The sequence below is a fragment of the Fukomys damarensis genome, unplaced genomic scaffold (genome assembly GCF_012274545.1).
Source record: "Fukomys damarensis isolate Sample0158 unplaced genomic scaffold, DMR_v1.0_HiC HiC_scaffold_11, whole genome shotgun sequence".
Taxonomy (NCBI): Eukaryota; Metazoa; Chordata; class Mammalia; order Rodentia; family Bathyergidae; genus Fukomys; species Fukomys damarensis.
In genome coordinates, this window is record NW_022900923.1 from 26,947,754 (window position 1) to 26,970,744 (window position 22,991).

General features: G+C 42.3%; 1 protein-coding gene across 2 annotated transcripts in view; it reads left to right on the forward strand.

Moving 5' to 3' along the window:
- The window catches only part of CUNH1orf21 (chromosome unknown C1orf21 homolog), a 199,644-nt gene extending 177,687 nt beyond the window's left edge, over positions 1 to 21,957 (forward strand). For both annotated transcript variants that reach the window (XM_010631727.3, XM_010631726.3), the window contains one exon: positions 14,504 to 21,957. In XM_010631727.3, the coding sequence (XP_010630029.1) occupies positions 14,504 to 14,542 (39 nt within the window). In that variant the 3' untranslated portion in view covers positions 14,543 to 21,957. The remainder of the gene's footprint in view (positions 1 to 14,503) is intronic.
- The last annotated feature ends 1,034 nt before the right edge of the window (positions 21,958 to 22,991 follow it).

Here is a 22,991-nt window from a genome sequence, read left to right on the forward strand (position 1 = left end):
TTGGAGCAGCAGGGGGGACTAACTGAGCACTTACTGAGTACCAAGCATCATACAAGTTCCTCAGGAAAGAAAAACAGATAGGAAATAGGAAATACAAAATTCACAGAAAGGGCTGAGGATTTAGTTCAGTGGTGACGCCGCCTACCTTGAAAGCACAAGGTCCTGAGTTCAATCCCCTGTACCAAAAAAGTAAATAAATAAACCAAACTTCAAGGAAAATAGTTCCTTACTGTGGCAAATTCTGTTTTCAAAGTGAATTTCTTTAAAATGTAACTGTTCTACTAGTGGAAGAGTCTCATCAGTCACTACCACCAGCCTCACCTTCAACCCCTCTTTTTCCCCTGAAACTCAGATTTTCCTGCACTAATAATACAAGTACATGAGTGTCAGGTGTTAAAACTTCAAGTCCACTCACCGAGTAGTTGGGACACCTCCAGGTCACCAGGTGCCATTTCACTGTATGGGCATGGAAGAGGCCACAGCACCTGGAGATGAGCAGGGCAGAGGCGCACTCAGAATCGTTTTTCCTCTTGGAGACTGAAAATACTATGAATGAATGGGAGCCACCACATTCATTTTTTACTGATATTTAACTCTTATCCATTGGAACCTGTAGTTATTATTGTGCCTGACAAGCCACAAGAGACTCCTAGAATTTTATTTAAGGTGTTGGCATTTTCCTAAATTTGCAGTTTTAAGAAGACAACTGTTTGCTGCAGAGCAACATAGGGACTTTTTTAACTCCAGCCTTTCCCTACATCTAGGATGAAAGCGGGTATCTAGATTAAATGTCCATGAAGGCATTTCTGAATATAGTAGCTTTAGAGTTTAAAGTATGTTCTCTACTGTACATTTCCACTTATTTGTAAGAAGCAGAAAAGGTTAAAAAAAAAAAACTTTTATAAGAATCTTCGGTCATAGTGTCTTCTATAGGCAAAAACAAGGATTTACATTTTGCTTTATGAGGATGTAAAACCCAAGAGATGACCAAGGAATTTTATGCTCTCTCAGAGAAGATCCCAGATAATAAAGTATGTCTTACAACAGTACTATTTGCATTTCATTAGTTTCTCTGATGCAAGACTTCATAAATTTTGTTCGGCCTGGGTTATCGTTTTGAAATCTTCTAGAAGTTGTAAAGACTCTCCCTATAAAAATACACAGAATCATATACACAAAATTTTAAACTATAATTTCAGGATTTCACAACTTCAAGGTCACTGTCCATTGGGCCCCAGGAAAGAGCATGATACATTTCACTGACGTGCTTCTCTTTTACCCAGGGCCCAGATGTACCCACAAGCACACATGAACCTAGGTAGCAGCCTGGTCCATACTCATCTTCGCTTTTGGATTAAGAAACTGAGTATAAACCCATTCTCCTTTCTTTCTCACTTCCCTTTCTTCTCCTTAAAAAATACCTCATCTATGTAACTTAGTATAATCTCAAGAAGTTGGCTCTGTTAATTGGAATTATTCAATGTGGTATTTTAAAGAAGTGCCTCAGAAAGAGCAGAGTATGAATTCCAAGTCAACTGACTTTAAAAGTATCTGTTCGCTGCCTGCTTTGCAAGTGCAAAGCCCTTAGTTCGATCCCCGGTACCAAAACAAACAAAAAACCTGAAAATAAGAGAATATCTGTAGACCTCTACATCTACTGAACAATCATTTATACTTAGAAAATTACTCGGATTCCTAAAGTGGCCTGATTCCCTTGGCCCCAGAACTAAACTCTTTGGTAAGAATGAGCATGGTAAGTCTGCATTTTAAGATTTATTTCAAGGGCTCTTTCTCTTAACAGCACACTAGGCCAATCCCCCCGCAATCCTGAGTCAGTGTGCCTGCGATCGGGTATGTGCTTTTCAGCTGGTGAAGAGGGTGATTTTTGTGGAGTTTTGAACTGTGTTGTTGGGCTCTGTGTATGAACCCCTCCTGCAGTGACTCTTCGACTTCAGAGCTGCTGGAGAACCAAATACAGCGTTTGCCACATGAGGCCGATGTGACGGGTTTTCTTTCTGGCCGTGTGTTTGACTTCCTCTGTGCCTGCTAGTGATGAGGGAAACTGGGACTATTGTGTTTGCCCCTCGAGACTGTTGTATTGCCTGCCTCATATGTGCAGAGGAAGTCATGGCGTGTTTATTTTGGGAAGTGGGTTTGGCTCCCATTATCATTTCATGAAACAAACTTCTGGCTCCGTGGCGAGCATTATTATGACCCTGCATTTGCTAACACCCAACCCCTTCTAATTAAAGTTTAATCACAAAGGGTAAGGATGTGACTCACTCTTGTTTGTTGTTATTTTTTATCCCTACTGCATAGCTTTATGCAGATGACTTCTTAATGGTCATGATGATGATCCTGGTATAGGAAAATTGACAAAATGTAGACCTGAAGAATCCTACTATGCCCCTCCAGCTAGTAGGAATAAGAAGTGCAGGAGAATGAATTAGGCACAAAAACTGAAGGAAATCCAATCCTCTTAGCCCCTGCTCTTTCATTTTTCTGCAAGGCATTTTTTTTTTTTTTTTTTTGCCTTTCCATTCTTTGTATTTGGCACCCATGAGTGCGTCAGCCCTACAGAGAGAGCATTCTTGGATAGAGCAAGTGCCAATCTTGACATCTACTTCTGTACGACTTAAGAATATCCAAAAGGACTGGAAGCTTTAAACATAACCCTAGGACTAAGAATTGGATCTCACTTCTTTTTTCCCTCTAGAATCTAGCACAGGCATAAGAAATTTGTTGAATGAGTGAAATAAGACCACTGGTCCTCAAACAGAGGCAGAAGCATCCAAAGGATAGAGATGTGTTTGGGAAAACCCCACTGGAAGAAGGTGATAGGAGGTGTCTATGACAGCTTGGAGAAACGTAGCAGTGTTTAGCAGGTACAGTGCCAGAAATTAGATCAGCAGAGGTCCAGAGAAGGAGGCAGCCAGATATAAGAGAAAAACCTGTGCTTCCAACCTGGGCCAGATCCAAGGACTGGTTCCTGTCATAGTGGTGGATCCTAGGCTAATTGTTTAAGCTCTCTGATCCTCAGTTTGTTTACAAAAAAAAAAGTGGTCAGTAACAGTAACTTGTCTGAGAAATTGAACAAAATATACTTAATGACTCCTGCACAGTTTTTGCTGTATTATAGATGTTTGTCTTTCTTTTTCTTTTTCTCTTTCTTTCTTTCTCTTTCTTTCTTTCTTTCTTTCTTCTTTATATATTCTGTAACCAGTAGCTTTAATTTTGATTGAAGTTACCTGTGTCCCTATTATCCAAGTCATTTGCACAGAAAGGATTGGAGGAGGGTGGAGGTTAAGACTGGAGCTGAAAATGCAGAGCTTAGCTCAGATCTTGCCCAAGCAAGTGCCTTCCTGTGGTAAAAGTATCTCCTTATAGACAGAATATCAGGGTGAGACACTTCTCAGCACATTGATCTGCTTCCCTGTTCTGTGCTGTAAGCGTGGAGTAGAGCATTGTGAACATTTATACAGCCATTATAACCTGTCCTGGCTTTTGAGCTGTGATTACAAGAATGAGTCACTGAGTCAGTGGCTTGGGTAAAGCTAAATCTCTATCTATAATTTTGCTGTTTGGAGACTTCATTCTTTTTTGTTTCTGTGGAGTTTTTTGAAAACCTGCTTATTAATGCCTATTTCATATTACTTTTAATGATGGCAACAAAAAATTAGGAAAAGGTAACTCCCAAAAGAATCATAGAAATGGTGAGATTACCTTCTTTGAAGGTGCTCTCAGAACCCAGAAATGAACCAGGGCCAGGGGAGGTAAAAATGAGGAATTAGGAAATAGGATTCTTGCTTTTAGGGAGTTTCTACTCTAGAAACATAACCTCCTGAGTTGGAAGGAGCTTTAGAGAGTATCTCATCCAATTTACTCCCAACTTTTTCATCTCTCTAAGAGCAAAGAATGAGGCATACCCATCTATATCAGTCAGGAAGAAATTGTGAGGTATATTATGTTCTGCACAATTCCTGAAAATTTATTGTGAGGTCTTTTGTTATTTCTGAGATCTTTTATTCCTCTTTCTCTGAAATTCTAGTGCATGAAGACATAATCTGCTCCATTCCTAGAGAAAAGAACTCTGGGAGCTGACACTTCTGGATTGCCCTTGCTTTAATTCCACGTTCTAAATAGATCTACAAGAGGAAAACTAAAATGTTTTAAACTCATATTTTTCAAAGCTGAATGCTGGAGATTTGGAGCTGCATAATCTAGCTTCCTTCTGGGTTCTTAACAAATTGAAAACAGACACAGGAGCCAGGTGAGCTTCCTGAGTCGGAATCCACCTTATTAATGAGCAAAGTGATTCCCAGACTCAGATCCAGGGCTAGTTTGGAATATATGTGTAACAAAAACATCAAAAAGTTTTGTTGTCGAAATATACTGTACAAAGATGTACTATTAATGCAAACCAATAAAAACCATCTGTTAAACTTCTGGGAATATATATTTGAAATGATCTTACTCATTTGCAGTATAGCTTACTGCACATTTGGTTTTCAATAGTAAAAACAAAGATCAAAACACCAGAAGCAATCTAAGTGTCCTTTAGTCAAGGAAGGAATAAAATAAATAAATAGAATTAAATAAATAAAATCCTCTGTATTCCTATAGGACAATGCTATGCAGGATTAAAAGAAATGAGCCACGAAAAAATATACAGAGAGAGAGAGAGAGAGAGAGAGGACCCCAATTAGAAATTTCAAATCATATTAGTAAATGAATAGGGGAATATGTAAAAATAATTATGTGATGTCATAAAGTAAAAATATATAAATTTTATAGTACATCATTTATAGGTGTTGAACAAATTTATTAAGCCTGTTATTGATCAAGTGCTGATAGATACACAATGTGCACATGTGTACATGCACATACACATTAGTATGCATTAGTGTGGTGTGTTCTTACATATGTATTTATACATGGCAGGTATTTACACATGTGATGTGATTAAGCATTCCTACACACATAAAAGTGTATATATTTGATATGGCATTACTGTAACATGACTATTAAAGTATCTAAAATAAGCTGAAAGCTGGGGGAGTATAGATCAGGGTAGAATATATACTTAGCATACCTGAGGCTCTGGTTTCAAGTCCCAACACACACAAAAAAATAAAATTGGAAGGGCAAATACTGAGCCCATGACTATTATTGGGCAAGGGAATACCAGGATGGTAATTTAATTTCTTCCACAGGAGGGTGGAAATGAGTAGAAATACTATGAAATGATAGTGGGAATACATTGTTCTGTTCTTTATTTTTTTTTTCTCTCTAACTTTTAAATTTCTCAAAGTCAAAAGAAGTCTATGAAAAGCGGAATATATTTTTGACAAAATGTCAAGTGGAAAGGAAGCAGATCACACAGTGGTCACTTGCCTTGCTCAGACCTTCAACTGCATCCCAGATGTGCAGTTGGGTAGAAGAGAACCTCCAGGAAACATTAACAGGAGGGCAGTAAGCCATGCTTTAATTTTAGGTTTCATTTGAAATCATTCCTATTTCCAAGGGCTGTCCATCTGGACACAGACTCCTGATCTCTGTGAATAGCTGTTCTTGTTGCACAATCGGTAAAATGGGTGACAACTCTAAATTTAATGGCTTTTCGTAACCCAAAGCTGAGCCATCCCCACATACCAGTCAGTGTGGCGGCTGGCACAGCCTCCCATGTGCCCTCTGTACCTTCCTCGCTGGCATCCCCCTAAAGTGCTCATTCCTAGGAAATATGCTGAGTTAATCAGGCCAGTGGATGCCTCAGGATCCATAATGAAGTCCCATGGACCCTGCTCGTCTTCTCCTCTTGGGATGAATGCAGCTTTGCCACGTTGCTGTGTCCTAGAAGAGGAGGAAAGTCCAATGGAAGTGGAGGCCGATGCCCACTCCTCACTGCCCTCCAGGCCTCTCTCCCTCCTGTTTGGGCCGTCCACCATGCTCTGCCTTCTACAGATGCAACATATGCGTCCTATTCTGAAGGCAGAGAAAAGGAGGAGTCCTGTGATCCAGCTGCAGTGTCACGCCGCCTTGTGGGGAGAAAGAAAAGAGGCCGAATTAAAATGGAGTCACTTCTTTCTCCCTCTTTGCTGAGCCAAGTCCCTGGAAAAGTAGAGGAGCAAACAGCATCCTCTACATCCTCCACTGTGACTGACTGGGTCAGTCACCAACCAGAGAGTCTCAGGGGCTCTGAGGGGGGTGGCTAATATAGGCCTGCTGGTTCCCTAATTCAGCAGGAAAGTTGATTCTCCTATGATAGCTACTGACCATTCTCCATTAACTGTAAGGAAAGGAGGTGTTCTTTCCATGTTCAGTAGAAATTCTAGGGTAAAAGCAACTACTTCAGGACAAAGGTCTAAAGAGTTTTCCTGGAAGACACATCTCTGCCAAGAGGCACATGAATTAAAATCTCAGATTTGTCCAAATGGACAAAAGGAAACTTAGGGGAAATCCCTGAAGCCCCAGTCTACCCCAGTGGGTTATCTCAGATTTCCTGGCTTTAGGACGAGGGAGCGGTATTTGAATCTTACTCTACATTAGAGAATATACTAATTAAGACATCTTTTTGAATGAACTCCACCAAACAACCTAGAAATCTTCCACAAAGTACAAAAAATGAAAGATCAATTTATCATTATTTTTAAAAATGAATCATAGCAGGGAAAATTTTTATAAGATAGTGTTATGAAAAAAGCAAAATAAATAATTGTGTCTATCATAGGATTGAAGCCATAGAAAAATAACATGCATGTGGGTACAGATTCAAATCAAACTTCAAAACTCTGGTTTATTGGAGAAATAAGGTTGTAATTTTAAAATTAATTTTTATTTTGATTGTTTTGTGAACTATGAACATTTGTATAAGATAGCCTTTTGTAGAATTCTTGCTCCATCTTGGGAGAAATACGTATCAGGATATAAATTATCTCTGCTGTTTGATCTTTTAGGGAGGGGACAAAATCCTTCAGCAGTATTGGCTTCTGAATCCACAGGTGGCAGTTCTTTCTGGAACAAGCCAGGCAAAGTACAACATCTAGGCCATGTCTAGGCCATGAAGCCAAAATAGTTTTTACATGTTTAAATAGTTGAAAAACAAATGAAAGAAGATGCAAAAGTAGGAAATTTAAATTTCAGTTTGCACAAAGATAAAAGTGATCAAACTAGCCATGCTCATTTGATCACTTTTATCTACGGCTGCTTCCATGCTTACAGCTAAGAGTGAGTTGCAGCAAACCATAAACAAAGCCTAAAATATTTACTCTCTGAATTTTCCCAGAGGAAGTTTGCCAATCACTCTTCCAGGAAGTTAGTTAAGTGTGGCTGAGAATTTGTTGACATCCCATGTCTTTATACCTGCCCTCTTTCTCCTCAGTCTTGCTGGTTTCCTTGTAGGGTGGAGTGTCATTGAAATCTACCCAGTGCCAATGTTAGATAAAGCTTGAGAGATATGTACTTAAAACTTCCAAACTTTCTCCTCGCTGTTGTTAGAGTAGAAATTTGGGTATCATAAACACTTCATATGGGGGGGAGCTGTTTAGTTAATACTTATTCTGTCTTGGAGATGAAAAACCCAATATACTGGGCCAGTTGTCACTTCTGTCATTACCACAGTGATCATTCCTATATACGGTCACAGAAACAGTCTGGAGCAGCCGCACTCCGCTGCTCATTACAACCAGACCTTTTTCCAACTGAAATAATAGCATGTGAGTCTAATTAGAATAAAGCTCATTAGGGATGGAGACAGCCATTAATGCCTCGATTGATTTTTCTAGTGAAGTAAGCTAAAGGAGGAGACTGTATCAGGACAGCTAATTATTTTTGCTTGCTTTTCTTTAGCATTTCATCAGCATATAAAATTATTGTTATAAACTGTCGTTGGACTGCAAATCAAAAGCAGCCCACAAATGACGAGGCTGTGACACTTCCAGACTCTCAGCCCACAGGCCCTGGGGATGCCTGTCCTTCCACTCTTCAGGCCTCCTCCTCACCGGGTTTGCTCTGGACTCTGGCCAGTGGTTCATACATGCTCAGGTTCTGGGATGTGGTTATCTCGCCCATGTATTCCAGGTCAGGAATTGGCCACATTCTCGTGGAAATGTGGGTTGTGTGCCTCTGGCTCGTGCTAAATGGAGGAACAAGTTGGGAACAAAGGTGTTAGGTGGGCAGTGAAGAGAGAGATGCTACTAAATTTATGAACTGAAATTCAGATGTAGCGATTATGCTCTATTAAGACTTTTTATCACCCAGAGAAGACTGAAGCCCTATACTACAGGATGAAGGCCACTATAGATGGTTAATAGTCAAGAAACTGAGATTCGCAGACCCCACACTTAGGGAGAGAAAGGAGTTATGGATATGGAAGACAAGAAGCAGCAGGACAAAAGTGATGCCTGAGCCAGAAACTAACAGAGGTTCCCCATGTCATCCAGGCAGGTAAAGGAGAGGAGGAATTCTCCAGTTGGATATTCAGTTAATCAACAAATGAGAGCCTCCTTTATGACAAGTATAGCAGGTGATTCCAGGCAGCAGTTAGCCTCTTTAAAACCAACTTCTATCACAAGATTTCATTACAAAACTTCATCTTTTTTTTCTAAACATGAGAGTCTTGCCTGGAATATTTAGTTACCCTCCTCTATTGCCATACCTAAAAGGTTCTTTAACTCAGAACTTTGTGGTAACAGCAAAAGATTGGTTAAGATGCCTGACTGAACATTACAGGAAGAGAGCTGGACAAGATTCCTCCATGTGTGGTTTACATGGGTATGATTTAAATAAATAAAAGTGGGACTCTAGTATCAACTGTAGTTCCTTCTCCATGCAGCCATTCTCCCTCTCCTAAGTTCAAGACTGTTCTTGAAATGGTAGCTGTGCTTCTGCTGATACTTTTGCTCAATACTTTTGCTCAAAACTTACTATCACCTAAATTGTTAAGGTCTGCTTCCAGTGTGATCTGCAGAATGTCAGTGACCTTTTCTTATGAAAGTACCAGGTGCTTCGTTTTGTTTTGAGACAGGGTCTCCCTATGTAGTTGAGACTGACCTGGAACTCATTATGTAGCCCACGCTGTTCTTGAACTCATAGTGATCCTCCTGCCTCAGCCTCCCAAGTGCTGGGATTACAGGCGTGCACCACCATGCCCGTCTCTAGGGTGCTTCTTAAACAACACGCTCAGCAGCTGTGCTCCTGCCCCAGCCCAACACCACCTCCCTCATAACCCACATAAAGCAGGCCACACTACAGTTCCATGGGGCATCAAGAACACAGAGATGTACAGGAATCTCTTCCTGCCCCCTCATGTAAGAGAAGCAAACATTTTGGCCAGAATTACTATACAAGAGGGTACTGTGGTGGAAGGACCACAGAACCGGGGAAGAAAACAGTTTTCCTAAGAGCATCTGGGGGAAATTCACTTGAAGATACAATGTGGAGACCCTAAAGATGAAGTAACCAAGAGAGAAAGCTGGAGAGGGGGTGTGGGAGAGGAGAGCAATAGGTGTAAAAACACTGTGATGTACAAACAGGACTTTCCTGCTGGGGATACAGTGGGTGCTTGATCCTTTTGAGTTTTATTTGCTTGGAAGGGGAGAGTACACGAACCATCAGTATCTCAGTAACTGTCTTCACTTTAGGATAGCAGATTGATTTTCCTTAGCCTGATAAAAGTGTTGCATTGTACATAATTGTAAATTTTTGGAGACATGATTTATGTGCTATAAAATTTTATCTGTGTTGACCACAGTGTTAGAGCACTGACTGGTCTTACATGCACAAGGCCCTGAGTTCAATCCCCAGTACCACCCCACCCCAAAAGTTAAAATTTATTCATGTTACATGTACACTTCCATGACCATAATAAGATCTCTCATGCCTGCTTACAGTCAGTCCCCATTCCCACCTCTGATCATGTATCACCTTCAATTCTGATTTCTCAAATTGCTCTAATAACCGGAATGAATCTCGATATGACTCAGTGCGCCAATGGGAAAATACTCAGTTTACAGTTCATTGTTACATGCGTGGCCTTCCTTAAGCAGAATGCATACACATCCACAGAAAGATACTAAAGGCTTCTAAGATGTCATACCTGCATCTGGATAGCCACTCCTTGACTGTCTTTTAAACCTGGGTAGAAGCAGGCATGGTGGTGAACTCCTGTAACCCCAGCATTCTGAGAGGCTGAGGCAGGAGGATTACAAATTCAACCCCATCCTGGGCAACTTAGTGAGACCTTGCCCCAGAATTTGAAGAGGGGTCAGTCTGAGGATGTATTTCAGTGAAAAGGCCCTAGGTTCAGTCCCCATCAAAAAATAAACCTGAGTAGAAAAGGAACTTTAGGTACATTGGAGGGAGTTTCTTTATTTGAAGTCACTCTTTGAGTTTACCTCTTTAAACTCTTATAATGTTCTTCCCAGTGCTGTTCCTTAACATCTCTAATGCTTAGCCTAGATAGTTCAATGAGCAAACAAAAATCTTTCCCTAGATCTTTGGAACTGTGTGTTTCAAGTTGACATAACTCTTTCACTTTCAAAGTGAAATAGTACCAGTACCTAAAGAGGTCATGGGAGCCTTCAGCCAAGTGGGGCTTGATCAGAAAAGTTTCAGTAGGCAAGAGCTCCTTGGAGTTTTTTTAGTCTACACCAGGATGTCCCTGTGGTTCTTTCAAACAGTCCTTCCTTGTCAGCATCCTCAGGACTTTCCCTTCTTGCAGCTTGCTGAGCTTCCTAGGGATCAGTCAGTTCAGCTTTTGCCCAAGGGTGAAATTGTGACTAACAGGCACCAATTATAATTGCATAAAACATCTTTACAAAGACTTTCCTTTTGTGTCCTTTTAAGGGGGAAGGGCATATTTCAGCTAAGAGGACTGCCGTGTATCTCCCAAGTTTCTCACTCTTGATTCCTGCCTTTTGACAGTTGAAGGTTTCGAGGTTTCTTTTTAGCACCGTTCTTTAACAATTTAAATGAGATATTAAGTCCTGCTACAGAAGCACACTCCCTGTTCCCACCCAGCAGGGCCCAGGCACAAATGAGGCTGGTGTGGCACTGAGACAGGACCCTACAATGACAGTTTTCTCAGGACACTTAAAGCTGCCCTGGGACCATATGGAGGCCCCTACACTTGATGTTTTGATTTCAAAGCTTCTTGTTACCAAAATATTTGCTTCTCAGAGCTGCTGGCAGGTGATACAACAAAAGTGAAACTGATTGAAATTTGAACTTAGTTATCAAATCACTAGAGTCCTAACAAAACAAAGAGTCAGCTCTGTGGTCTTGGGCTTCTGTGAGATTTTCCCACAACACGACTCCACTCCTACACTGCAGGATTGATATTAATAATAAATGAAATAATATCTGCAAAAAAACTAAATGTATTTTTCCCTCATCATCATAATTATAATAATTGAGAAATAAATGCTTCAGAAATGAGAGTTGCAGTCTTCTCTTTATACAGAGGGTTTATTTAGCTTTGTCTCTCAAAAGGTAGGGTGGAGGAGCCCTTCTTATGGTATCATTGAACTCAGAGGCCCTGGAATGGTCCTTTGGCCAAACAACACTGTAGCTCATTTGCAGAGCCGAGACACTGCTCTGTCGGTGAGCACAACCGTTCTTACGTACGGGGGGTGGTGTGTCCATGCATGTGCGTGTGTGTCTGCCTGTCATCACTCCCAAGTTCTTCCTCAGAGAGGAGCCTCATTGGCTTCGCTTAGAGCTGAGGCCTCATTTAGACCTAAGAAGGGAAAGGACTTCACTTTGTGCCAGGAGCGCCTTTCTCATGTGAATGGGGTCTGGCCTGTCTGGGTACAGGGCTAAGGTGGGAGTTCCCCGACTCCTGTCAGATCACCGCCTATGACCACAGTTCTCACTTACCTGACAGCCACAAGGGAAAAGGTCCCTATTCCTCTGCTTGAGGCCTGAGCAAACTTAGTAACAGCAATTACTGTGGTGGTGGTAGAGGTATAGTATGACAGTTAACCTTAATTGTGTCAACTTGACAGGCTTGGGATCCACCCGTGCTCCTGGATGTGTCTGGGTGCATCTCGGAGACACTGACTGCGGTTACTGTGCATGGTTCCAGCACCTTCCTCTCTGGTGCTGCCCCCTGCTCCACTTCCCAGCAGCTGGGAACACAGCACCTTTGCCTGCCAGGCCGTTCTCCCATGATGTTTCTGCCTTGGGCTAAGCAATCACAGACTCAATCCCTGGAGCCATGAGCCAAACCAGATCTCTCTCTTCCTTCAAGTTGTGGGTCTTGGTATTGCATCCCAGTGAAGGAAAAGCTGATATAAATAATAATATTAATATACTTAATACTGATAGACTACCTCCCAGGCACCATATTTTCCCACTTACCCTGATCACAACCCTAGGGGCCTAAAACATTATTACACCCAGGAAGCCAAAGCCAGGAAATTTTCCCAGAGTCCCTACATTAATCAGATTTTTGTTGCTATGACCAACACCTTAAAAAGTTAGCTTTGAGGGAAAAGATTTATTGTACCTCAGAGCTCCAGGGTTTCAGTTCATCTGGCTCCCAGGAAGAAACATGGTGAAGGATGTGGAGGGGACAAGCTACTCACCTCGTGGCAGTGGGGAAAGTGGAAAGAGACAGAGAGGAAAGGAGATATGCTGTACTCCCCAGTAACCTACTTCATCTGTTAGGCCCATTTCCCGATAACCCCGTCAGCTATTGAACTTGTGAGTGGATTAATTCACTTGATGAAGTGAGGATCTTCATGATCCCATCACTTTCTCAAAGCCCATCAGCTCTGAGCACATGAGACTTTGGGGAACATTTAGATCTAAACCATTTTTTCAGGTAGAAAATTTTTTCAGGTAGAAAAAATTTTTTCAGGTAGCCCACTTTTTTCAGGTAGAAACTCCATGAAAACTCACGTGCCCCACTTTTCCTCCCAGGCTTAACTCCCAGTGTCTATCCCAGGTCTGCTCTCTGAATCTCATTTGTTAAGGATCAGTGGAGGGCATCCCTTGATGTTTATAGCACTGTGTTCATATGTTTGCATTGCCCTGTTTCCCACTTTGGAAAATAAACAGCCAGGGATCGAAGACCCCGAGAGTCCCTTTTCTAGCTCTCCAACAGGTGACTCAGGCAGTATCTCTTGGGTGGTCTGGGCCAAGGCTAGGGGTGGCATCAGCTTGAACATCGGCCAGAGATGCTGTCGGTGGGGAATGACTGCTGACTTCACACTGCTCTTCGTAGAAACATTGGCTACCCACTTTCTCGGCCCCGGAGAGGTTTTACACAGCACGTGAAGCCTGGAGATGATGTGGGACCGCAGATCTACAGACAGCAGGGTGAGGGTTAGCAGTCTGAGAGTGGACGAAATCAAAACACACCAAGTAGTGAATAGCATGCAAACAGGACAAGCAGCCCAGGGCCGTTTAGCAGGGAGTAGGTGACCTCATACTTCCACAGGCCTGAAGCCGTCATTAGCATCATTAGAGGCAGCATTTTAAAATTATTGAACATACCCAAACACATATACACACATACCCTGTATAACATTATGTGCACGGTGCTCTTTACTCACTTTTTTGCCATTGACTCATTTAATCTTACTGCTGTTTTCATTTTGTAGTTGAGGAAACCAAGACACAGAAGGATATACAGATACTATAACAAAGAAACATTCAGTACATTTCAGTAGTAGTTATATCCAAAATTGCCATTTTATTTAAGTATTGATACTTTGGGGCATACTTTTCAGTTATTTAGAAAATTTGATTTTAAAGGGACATTTCCTTTCCAAATTTAGACTACATAGCTTGTATTTAAAAGTTGAAGGATATTAATAATAATACATTACGAAGCCTTTATCTATGACCCCATAAGGCAGCAGGGTAGGTCCTTTTGTCCTGTGCTATCTGTGATGATTTACAGACCCAGAAAATGTGTGTTTTGACCAAGCAAGGTCAAATGTAGAGTCAGAACCCCAATCCCAACTGCGTCTTCCTGGAGTTTGTAACCAATGGTTTTTAAATGAATTAAAACTAAGACATCACTGAATTACATGACCTCCCTCTGTGATATTTTAAGTTCCAGACAAAGGGATGTAGCTGTAGAAAGTAAGCCGCTGAAAGTGACTTGTTATTTCTTCCTGATGAGAAATTGGTTTCCTGAGTGAATTGTCCATTGAGCACAAGGCTGACTGTTGTAGATGCCTGTTATATAAGTTCATGTAAATTCTTGCCATTATAAAGTAAGGGCTTATTTGAGGCTTGGTAAAACTTCCAGATTAGATAGATGATAGATAGATAGATAGATAGATAGATAGATAGATAGATAGATAGATAGATAGATGGGTGATAGATACTCAATTTGTATTTATGGTGTAGCTACTTTGTTCCAAGTAGTCATTAATAAAGCCTACATTCTGTTACACTCTTAGGCTGAAAGAAAATTGATTACCAGTAACTATTTTAAGCTGTGTTTTTAACTTCTCATTCACATGTGGTTATTTTTCTTTTTTCCTCCAAGGGTCGGGATTACTGTTCGGAAGAAGAGGATATCACATAGCACCAATTCTATCACTCAGACCAGGAGCTACTACTGTGTAAATAGGTTACACCCCAGTTGAAATCTTTGCAAAGGTCGGTTTTCTTCAATGAACAGCACTATAGCAAGAGAAGATCGTTCCATATCGTATGCCCCATTAAATTACAGTGTTTCTTAATGAACTTGCAAAGGACTATTGCTAAAACAAACAAAAAAAACTGTTATTGAACTTTCTTTGTTGCTGCTAGTTAAAACTTGTTGCAACTTTTCACTTCTCTTGTGTCCAGGTATGCAGCCAAATTCTCCAATTTCACCTTAAAGATACTATTGGTTTTACAGATGCTCTTCAACCTATTTTCTATAAGATGAAGTAGTGGTGGACTCAGATATCAAACTTCTATTCTAGACCAGTTCTGCTTCTAAGACAAGAATTTCTTTCCCTCTCTTTCCTCCATATCTCTCCCAAGCGGTCCAGAGACAGCCCAGGCCTTGTTTGTCGCTGGCATTTTTGAGCTGTGGAAAGGGGATGGTGGTTTTGGCCGGCCTTGTTTCTGTGCTCTGAAGAAGTAGGGGAGCTATTGTCAATTGAAAGCCTGGCGTGACTTGACTCCTGGAAGTGACACAGGAGCAAGCAGAGTTGGTCCCATCTAATAGGTACCTTAATAAGGATTAAGCTTGCAACATTGGCTTTGCTCAGACGCAGATGGAAGTGTGATTGCAATCATTTTGAATCTCTCTTCCTCACTTTTTTTTCTAAGAAATAAACATTTTACTGTTTTTATGTATCGTTGTCTTCTCCCATTCATCCAGCTCAGTGTTTTAAGGTGATCTTGGATTTAGAAGTTGAGCCCTTCTTGGCAGTAACACTGATGAGTGGCCTAAGTGGCTCCCACCCTTCCCTTAGTAATCTCCCAAGGCTCAGAAGGGCTGCAAATGGTCAGAAGAGATGAGGGAGTACCCTGTGACTTTTTAGGAGGATCTGAAGCCACGAAGTCTTTCATTTTATGAGAAAATAAAGCATCCTGTTTTATGATTCTCTCCCTGCACTATGCTACATGAGCCTTGCCACTTCCTCCTCGTCTTACTTCCAGCACTGGATAGTGCAGTGAAAAGCATTTGCCTACCCAAAACGCTTGGGACATTTACGCTGGCGATGATATTTGGAGTTGTGAAAGCCAAAAGCCCCTGGCAGTGGTGGGGAATGTTGACTGTGTGTTCAGTAGAGTTTATTTTTCCATACTATATGAAGAGAATGATCTCTTCTCAAAGACAGAAGTAATATTTTTAACAAATATTGTCTCGCAAGTAAATAGCAATCAAAAGGAGAAAATAACTTTTGTATTTTTTTAACGTGTTTGATAGCTTTGCTGAGGGTTCTTTTTGTTACTTCGGGGGAAGGCACCCTATTAAATGCCATGCCAGCAGTCCAGGTTTGAGTTTGTCCCACAGAAATACAGAAGGAGCCTGGCGTGTTTCTTTTTGGGTTGTGAACTTCAGGGGCCTCCATATCAGCCACACTACCAACTTTCAGAGGTGGATAGTTAAGAAGGTGGGTGATTAAGATGTTGAGGGGGGAGGTTCTCAAGAGATCACCTGCCACAAAATGGAATAAGGACCTAAATTTTCTCTTGCTGAAATGAGCCTTGACTTTTAAATCCATCCACAAAATTGGTGGCACCATTGACATGCTAATCATGAGATTCCTTATCTCCTGTCAGACCTGGGGCAGCAAAATTGAGAGGAAGGAGCTCAGTCAAGTGCTATAGAAAATGGACTCCACTTTGTTAGCAACAAAATCCCTTAATTCTTGCAGCCAGAAGAATCTATTTTGGGGAGCAGCTGTGGTTGTTACATAAATAGAGATGCAGCCAAAATGTAAGACTTTTATCCTGCTTCATTCAGGCGGAAAAATGCAGGGAGAGTCGAGTAGTCTAGGGTTTTAAGTTCCCTTCCCCTTGTATGGTTTAGGCCAAGTGATGAAAATAGTTTTCCTCGACTGTAAACGAACGGCGAAGCCCCACCTCAAACTTGTTCACTGGGGACTTTGTTCACTGCTATGTGGATGACCTTTTCCAGGATCTCCTGTTCTTATCAAGCCAGAATGAAGCAAATGTTAACGTCTTCCATTTGATTACTTGGTGTCTCAGACAGTGTCTTCCCAGGCATTTTCCATCCTCTACCCGGAGATGAAACATGCTCACATCATTTCCTCACAGTCACATCTAACATTCGGACATGTCACACATGTACACGGAACCAAGTGTTTCTTGGGACCTGACTTTTGAGTGTTTAATAAAACCATAAGAGTTATTCCCACAAACCAGCAGCCTTTCATCTGGAGTTCTGTCTCCTGTGTTTAACACTGTATACATCCTTGCTGTGCAAAAGTGATTTCTTCTTCAGACACATTTCTAGAAGCAGGTCTGAGAAATGGGGTGATTGAGTGGGTTGGCATGAAGTGGTTGATTATATTAACAACACTCAAAGCTGTCTGTTTCCCATTCGGTGGTTTTAACCATAAAGTTGTCAAGTGACTTTTGTTTGTACTTATTTTAAAAATACCTTCTGAAAGGATCTAGGGCAAAAATATCTTCCCCTTTTCTCATTCCATGTATCCAAATATTATGCAGATTGTCTCAGGTGCAGATTGTCTCAGATCCTGGTGTATTCTTCTAGTTGTCATCTCTGCAGGACATGGTTGGAAGGAGGAAAGGAAGGCAATAGCCTGGTGAATGGAGGAAGAAAAATGATGAGAAACAGACTTAAGAAGCCGTCAGCAGAAAGGGTTGCTATGCTGACTGTGTGCCAGGGTGATTGGAAATCCAGCTGCCTGGTGGCCAGTGGGTGGGGCTGAGCTGCCATCAAGATTTACAGCTAGATTACATATGCCTTATGTACTTTTAGTGGTAGAGTTGTAAAAGTTCAGCGGTCTGTGCACAGCTTTCTTTTGGTTGGCAGAGATTCAGGATCATGGAGTTCTGCCCTCACAATGCAATACGTGTTCCTCACTGGCAGACAACCTTAAAAGAGGCTTTCACCTTCAAGATTCCTCCTAGCCCCAGGCTTATGCAGTGAGCGTAGAGTGGTGCTATGGTCTATTTAAGGACCAGGAAGGTACAAAGTCCAGTGACTGAAAATTAGGTCAGCCCTCAGAAACAGTGAATACACACAGTGTCTGGGTAGGTGGCAGCTCTCTCCCTGTCTGTCATGCCTGTGATCTGCAACTGGCCTTAGATGATTCAAATATGAAATGATCTGACCCCAAAGTGGCCTTGGTTCTTAAGCCCTCTGCCCTAGCACCCACCTGCTCCCTAGTATCAAGTGAGAAAGCACCTCTGTGTCACAGACACACCAGGCATCAGAAGTGACCAGGCCAGCAAGCTGACAGTCCTAGCAGCAGGCCCAGGAATGACGGAACCCACTTTGTGGTCCCAGTTGATGTCATCCAACTTTGAGTTATAACTCTGTCTTCCTCCCAACTTCATCACACTTTTTTTTTAATTAAGGCAGGACTCTCCTGTAAGCCTGCTAAAAGCAAAAATTATACCTCTTATGAATTTTACCTCAGTAGCCTGTGATGTAGGTTGGCCTATTGATTATAAGTCCTGCTTACCCATTGGACAAGAATTTAAAAGTGTTCCGTGTCTATTAGTCTTAAGAAATTTGGTTAAATGTGTTGGTTTTATAGGAAGAAAAATTGATTCTTAATCCAGGAAAATACTGACTCAGAATCTTGGACTCTGGGACTCTAATATTTTCTTTATGAAGAGCAAAACAACTGGTATCTAAGGTTCTCTAGCCCTCCCTCAAAAAGTAGAAAAAAGTATTAGATTGTGCTCTGTAATTTTACATAAAACCTACTTGCCATGCTTTTCCTCCAGAAGGCATTCTCAGAGCTTTATTTCTTTGTACCTCTTAGAAATTGGTCTTTTTGTTGAGTTGCTTAAAACCCCAATAGAAAAAAAAAGCACATGGTTGGTGAATAGGGAATATATATTTAAAGGCATAATGAAAAGGTGGCTTGAAGCAGGAACTTTGGCTTCCCGATGTCACGGGTGGATTACTGGACTCCAGTGTGCCTATATAAAGCTGGATAAGGCGATTGGCTTTCACACTGCAAATACCCCTGCAATAAATCTTCTGGAATTTCATGAACAAGGTCTGTGAATTGCCTTCTGCCAATGAACGGATGTGTTTTTCCAAGGGGGGAAAATGTCTTTGATTTCAGCAGTCACTTTTTTATATGTCTCTGGAAAAGGGTCACAAAAGCTATGGTACAAAATGAGATTTGTGGGTGAATATATTTACCTTTGTGACAACATTGGGACTTAATAGTGATGCCGTGGTTTTCAGGAGACTCATTCTTTACCTGAGATCAAGTCTAATCTTGGAAGTAACAGGAGTAAAGAACTGATGTTTATTATTTGTACTCTGTGCCCGCTACTGTCCAAGGCATTTTATAATTGTTTCATCTAATTCTACAGTAGATCTGCAAAGTGAATTATTACCCCTGTGTTCTAAATAGTGTATATCTTAAATGTTGAATGCATCTATCCAACAAAAATGTCCATGTGGAAAGAAGGAAAGATGCCATTCACGTATTTTCTAAATTTTTATCTGATCATTATCATCACCATCATCATCATCATTATTGCCATGCCCCTTGCAACACTGTGAAAACACCCTCTGGGGCAACTACCAGGTTCTCTCCTTGGCTCCTCTTCATTTTACATGGAGAGAGTTTTAACTGATGAGCTGCACACAAACCAAAAGAGGCTGCAGGAGGACTTCAGCACTCAGAGGGAAAAGGTTTGGGGAATTCAAGCACCTGGGTCCCCCACCCTCGAGGCTTTCATTCTGGGGAAAGGAACCTGGTACTTCTGCAGTAGAACACAGGATCAGGCCACTGATGGCTGTGATTTCTTGCCTGTGTTCTCAAGGCTTGTGGTTTTGGCACAGGCTGGCTACATCTTTGTAAGGTTAGAAGCCTCCACCTGAAGCAAGGCTGAGAGAATCTGATCTCTGGAAGTGGAGGGCAGACAATACCTAGCCCTTTAACCTCTATTGAAATCCTTTCTTGTGGGCTAGAATTGGATATTTTATTTTGATAATTGGACTAAATATCTATATTTTCCTGGCTCATTTTTGAGCACCAAAACTAAGTAGGAATCTCTTCAAGACCTTAAAATTTTTTGGATAGTCATGCAGTGACTTCACTAGTCGTTTGAATAACTTGATCCAAGATAGGAAGATCTCAGAAACTCCCCACAGTTTCTGTGCTTGCTTCTAAAGGCACATTGTGTGGAGAGGGGAAAAAAAAGATTCCTATTTCCATAGCAACTGTTTAAGGCACTGCCTGGAAGGGACCTACATCCACCCTAATTTACTCAGCTTGAAAGAATAAAAAATATTGAATAGAGGGGGTAATATGTTCAGTTTCCCTATGAAATCTGTTCGTGAGATCATGAATATTTCTAACCTGGCAGCTTCCAAACTCCTTGAAGATAATGTGGGAAATGGCTCTTACCTCTTGGAAGCCAGAAAAATTACTCTAATTCAGGAAGACCTGCCCCAACTTGAAGGTCCCAGTCAGGTATTATCTATCTTCTGCGCCCTGAATTCACTCTTCTCCCCTTCCCAGGGGTTATTTTTAGACCAAGGTCTGGGACTCCATTAAGTTTTAGTGTACCAAGAACACCATTTACTCAGCCAGAATGCCTTAAGTGCCCCAGGATTAAAAATAGCTTTAGAACCTTGGGGAGCCATTTGGCCCAGACCCAGAAGTAAGACAACAGCCCTGGTGTCCAGGCATTTTAGTCTGGCCTTCAGGGAATCTACTCTCTTGACAAGCAAGTGAGCAAGGGAAGTTTGGCAAAAGATTTCAAGCCAGATTTTCCATTCAAAGCAAGATGTAAACTCATAAAAATTACTGTATTCATGAACCAGGGAGCTGAATTATTAGAACTTCAAATTTGCATCCATTTTCAACACACACACACACACACACACACATAATGAATGGATAAAGAGAATCTAAATACTTTATCATCAGCAGACTTGAAGAAAGGGTTACGTTTTGCCTTTCTGAAAACTCCAAAATAATGTCCAGGAAAGTATCAGTATAACTATAATAATACCACAAAAGGAAAAACTAGTGATTGCTCTTGCAAAAGTTTGAGTTCGACACATGTGGGAGCATTGAGGTCTGCTGTTCTTGCCAGCACAAGGCCTTCTGTGCCAAATGTTTCCATTTGTTTGACTCCTTTGGGACTCTTGCTGGGTATTGTGGCTCATGTCCTTTTTCAGCCTACAATGCATAAAGGACACATCCCTGAGGGTGCATGCCAGGTCCAGCCACATACAGCCATGGTGTTGGTCACACCTTCCCCCACTCATCCATGTGGCCCAGACCGGCATTTCAGCAGCTCCCCTGGGATACCTTAACACCAGTGTGTGGAGCTGGGGTCCTTTCATCTAGGTTGTCCCAGGTGTAGCATTTTTAGCATCACCCTTCCCAGTCTTGAGTACTCATTCAAACAGTAGACCATTTGTGGACACCTGGTACACTTCAGGCACTGGGCTCATCATCAGCAATACACAGGTGAACCAAACATAGCTCCCACCTTCATTAGGGGCCTACCAGTAGTGGGGAGACAGCCTGGAAGGGCCAGTGTAGGGAAGTGCCCTGGTGCTATGGTGGGAGCATTTTGCAGAGGCAGCCAGCCCAGCTTTGGGGATCAGAGGCCTCCAGAAAGCAGCGCCATCAAAGCCCACCTTTGTCAGAGAACCGAAAGAGCATTGTAGAGGGACAGCAGGAATCATGCGCACTGCCCAGGGCCGACATGCAGAGAAGGGGCTGGAGCTCAGAGATGAAAAGGAAGGAGAGGAGAGCAAGGGGCAAGGACGGGGCAGTGAGCTGAGGCAGCCACAGAGGCTCTGGGGTTTGGCTGTGCATTCAGGGAGCACAAAAAAGACTTGAGGTGCTGCTCTGCCCTGTGCAGCCCATGGCATGGGTCCCTGGGACCTATGTGTAGTCACCCTCAGGGCCGGGCTGCCCTGCTCTCTGGGAATGCTGAGATGATTGATTTCTGTCTTCTGTCCCTCCCCACACCAGCTCCTCTTCCTTTCTCCAAAGCTGTTTGAGTTCAAAGGCTTTAGCCTGGACTGGATGTGGTTCAGAGTCAGATGGAGGACAGCTCTGGGTCATCCTGACCTGACTTTAGAGACCTGATACCTAAAAATGCCTCCTGGGGCCCAGTTGGCCTGTACCCAGAGGTGCGAGTGTACCCTAAAGTAAATACACAGGAAGCAGCAGAGGGCTTCTGATGCTAACCAGAGGCAGCTGCCCTCGAACTCCCCTCCCCTGGGGGAGGTGGCATGCACCTGTTGTACACCTGAGTCCGGCCGAGGAAAGCAGACAGTTAAAAATCTTAAAAGCACAGATGAACTGTATACAAGTGGAAAGTACCCACAAGCCTAGAGAGATGCTGAGGACCTCAAAGTACTGTCAGAGCTCAGCTAGTGTAAGCCAGGGAAGGCCTCAGACAGCAGACCCCCTCTATAAAAAGCAATTCGCAGTGCCTTTTAGGTTTTCCAAAGAACAAAGTGGGGATTTTCTTTGTTTGTTTGTTGTTTCGTTTTGCTTGTTTTTGTTTCCCTGGGGGAAAAAAAATAGAAAACTTTTAGGCAGAAGCAGATGTTAGATGCATCAGAATGCTAGCTGCAAGTCATCACAGCCTCTAGAAACCCAAGAAAAGGCTCAAATGGGAGACAGTTCCCCTAGAGGATGCAGGAATTTGAGGCTGGGGCAGTTTTCCCAGTTGAGTGGCTCTGGACCTCTGCTCAGGGGTCCTAGGCAAGCCTTGCTGCTCCTTGGGGCTGAACTCTTTGGTAAGACCCCAGCACGTGGCCCTCCTGGGCAGCAACCCTGGCCTACCCGCCCTCAGAATCATTTCTGCCCAACATCATTTCTGTTTCCAGATAGTCCTCTGGGTCCTCACTGAAGAGTTTTTAATCCTGGGTCTTGTGATTCTTACTCAAGTGTCCGCCAGGCATAGGCCTATGTATAAACATTAAAATTCTGCCCATGACAGTCTTAATGCTGGAAACCAAGAGAACATTTGGTCTCACCCACTTTAAATTTAGGGCACCATCTCCCCATTTTCTGCCCTGGCACACTTCCTACTCACCTTCATCTCCTTGCCAGGAAAGGATCAAATGCCTCTATGCCAGTTGTCACTGGCTGCGTATCTGCTGCTCTTCCCCAGGTATTTGTGTTTTATTTAGGAACATGACCTTACATTACATTCAAGGAAAATCTAGCAGCAGGACTAGGAGTCATCATCTCTCAGTAGGGACTGGCAGGTATCCTGGGCCTTACTCTTCTGAGCACCTGCAAATGCATTCTGAGTGGGCAAGAGAGCCTGCAGGGCAGCCTCCCTCCACTCTGCTGCCCATGAACTCTAAAGCA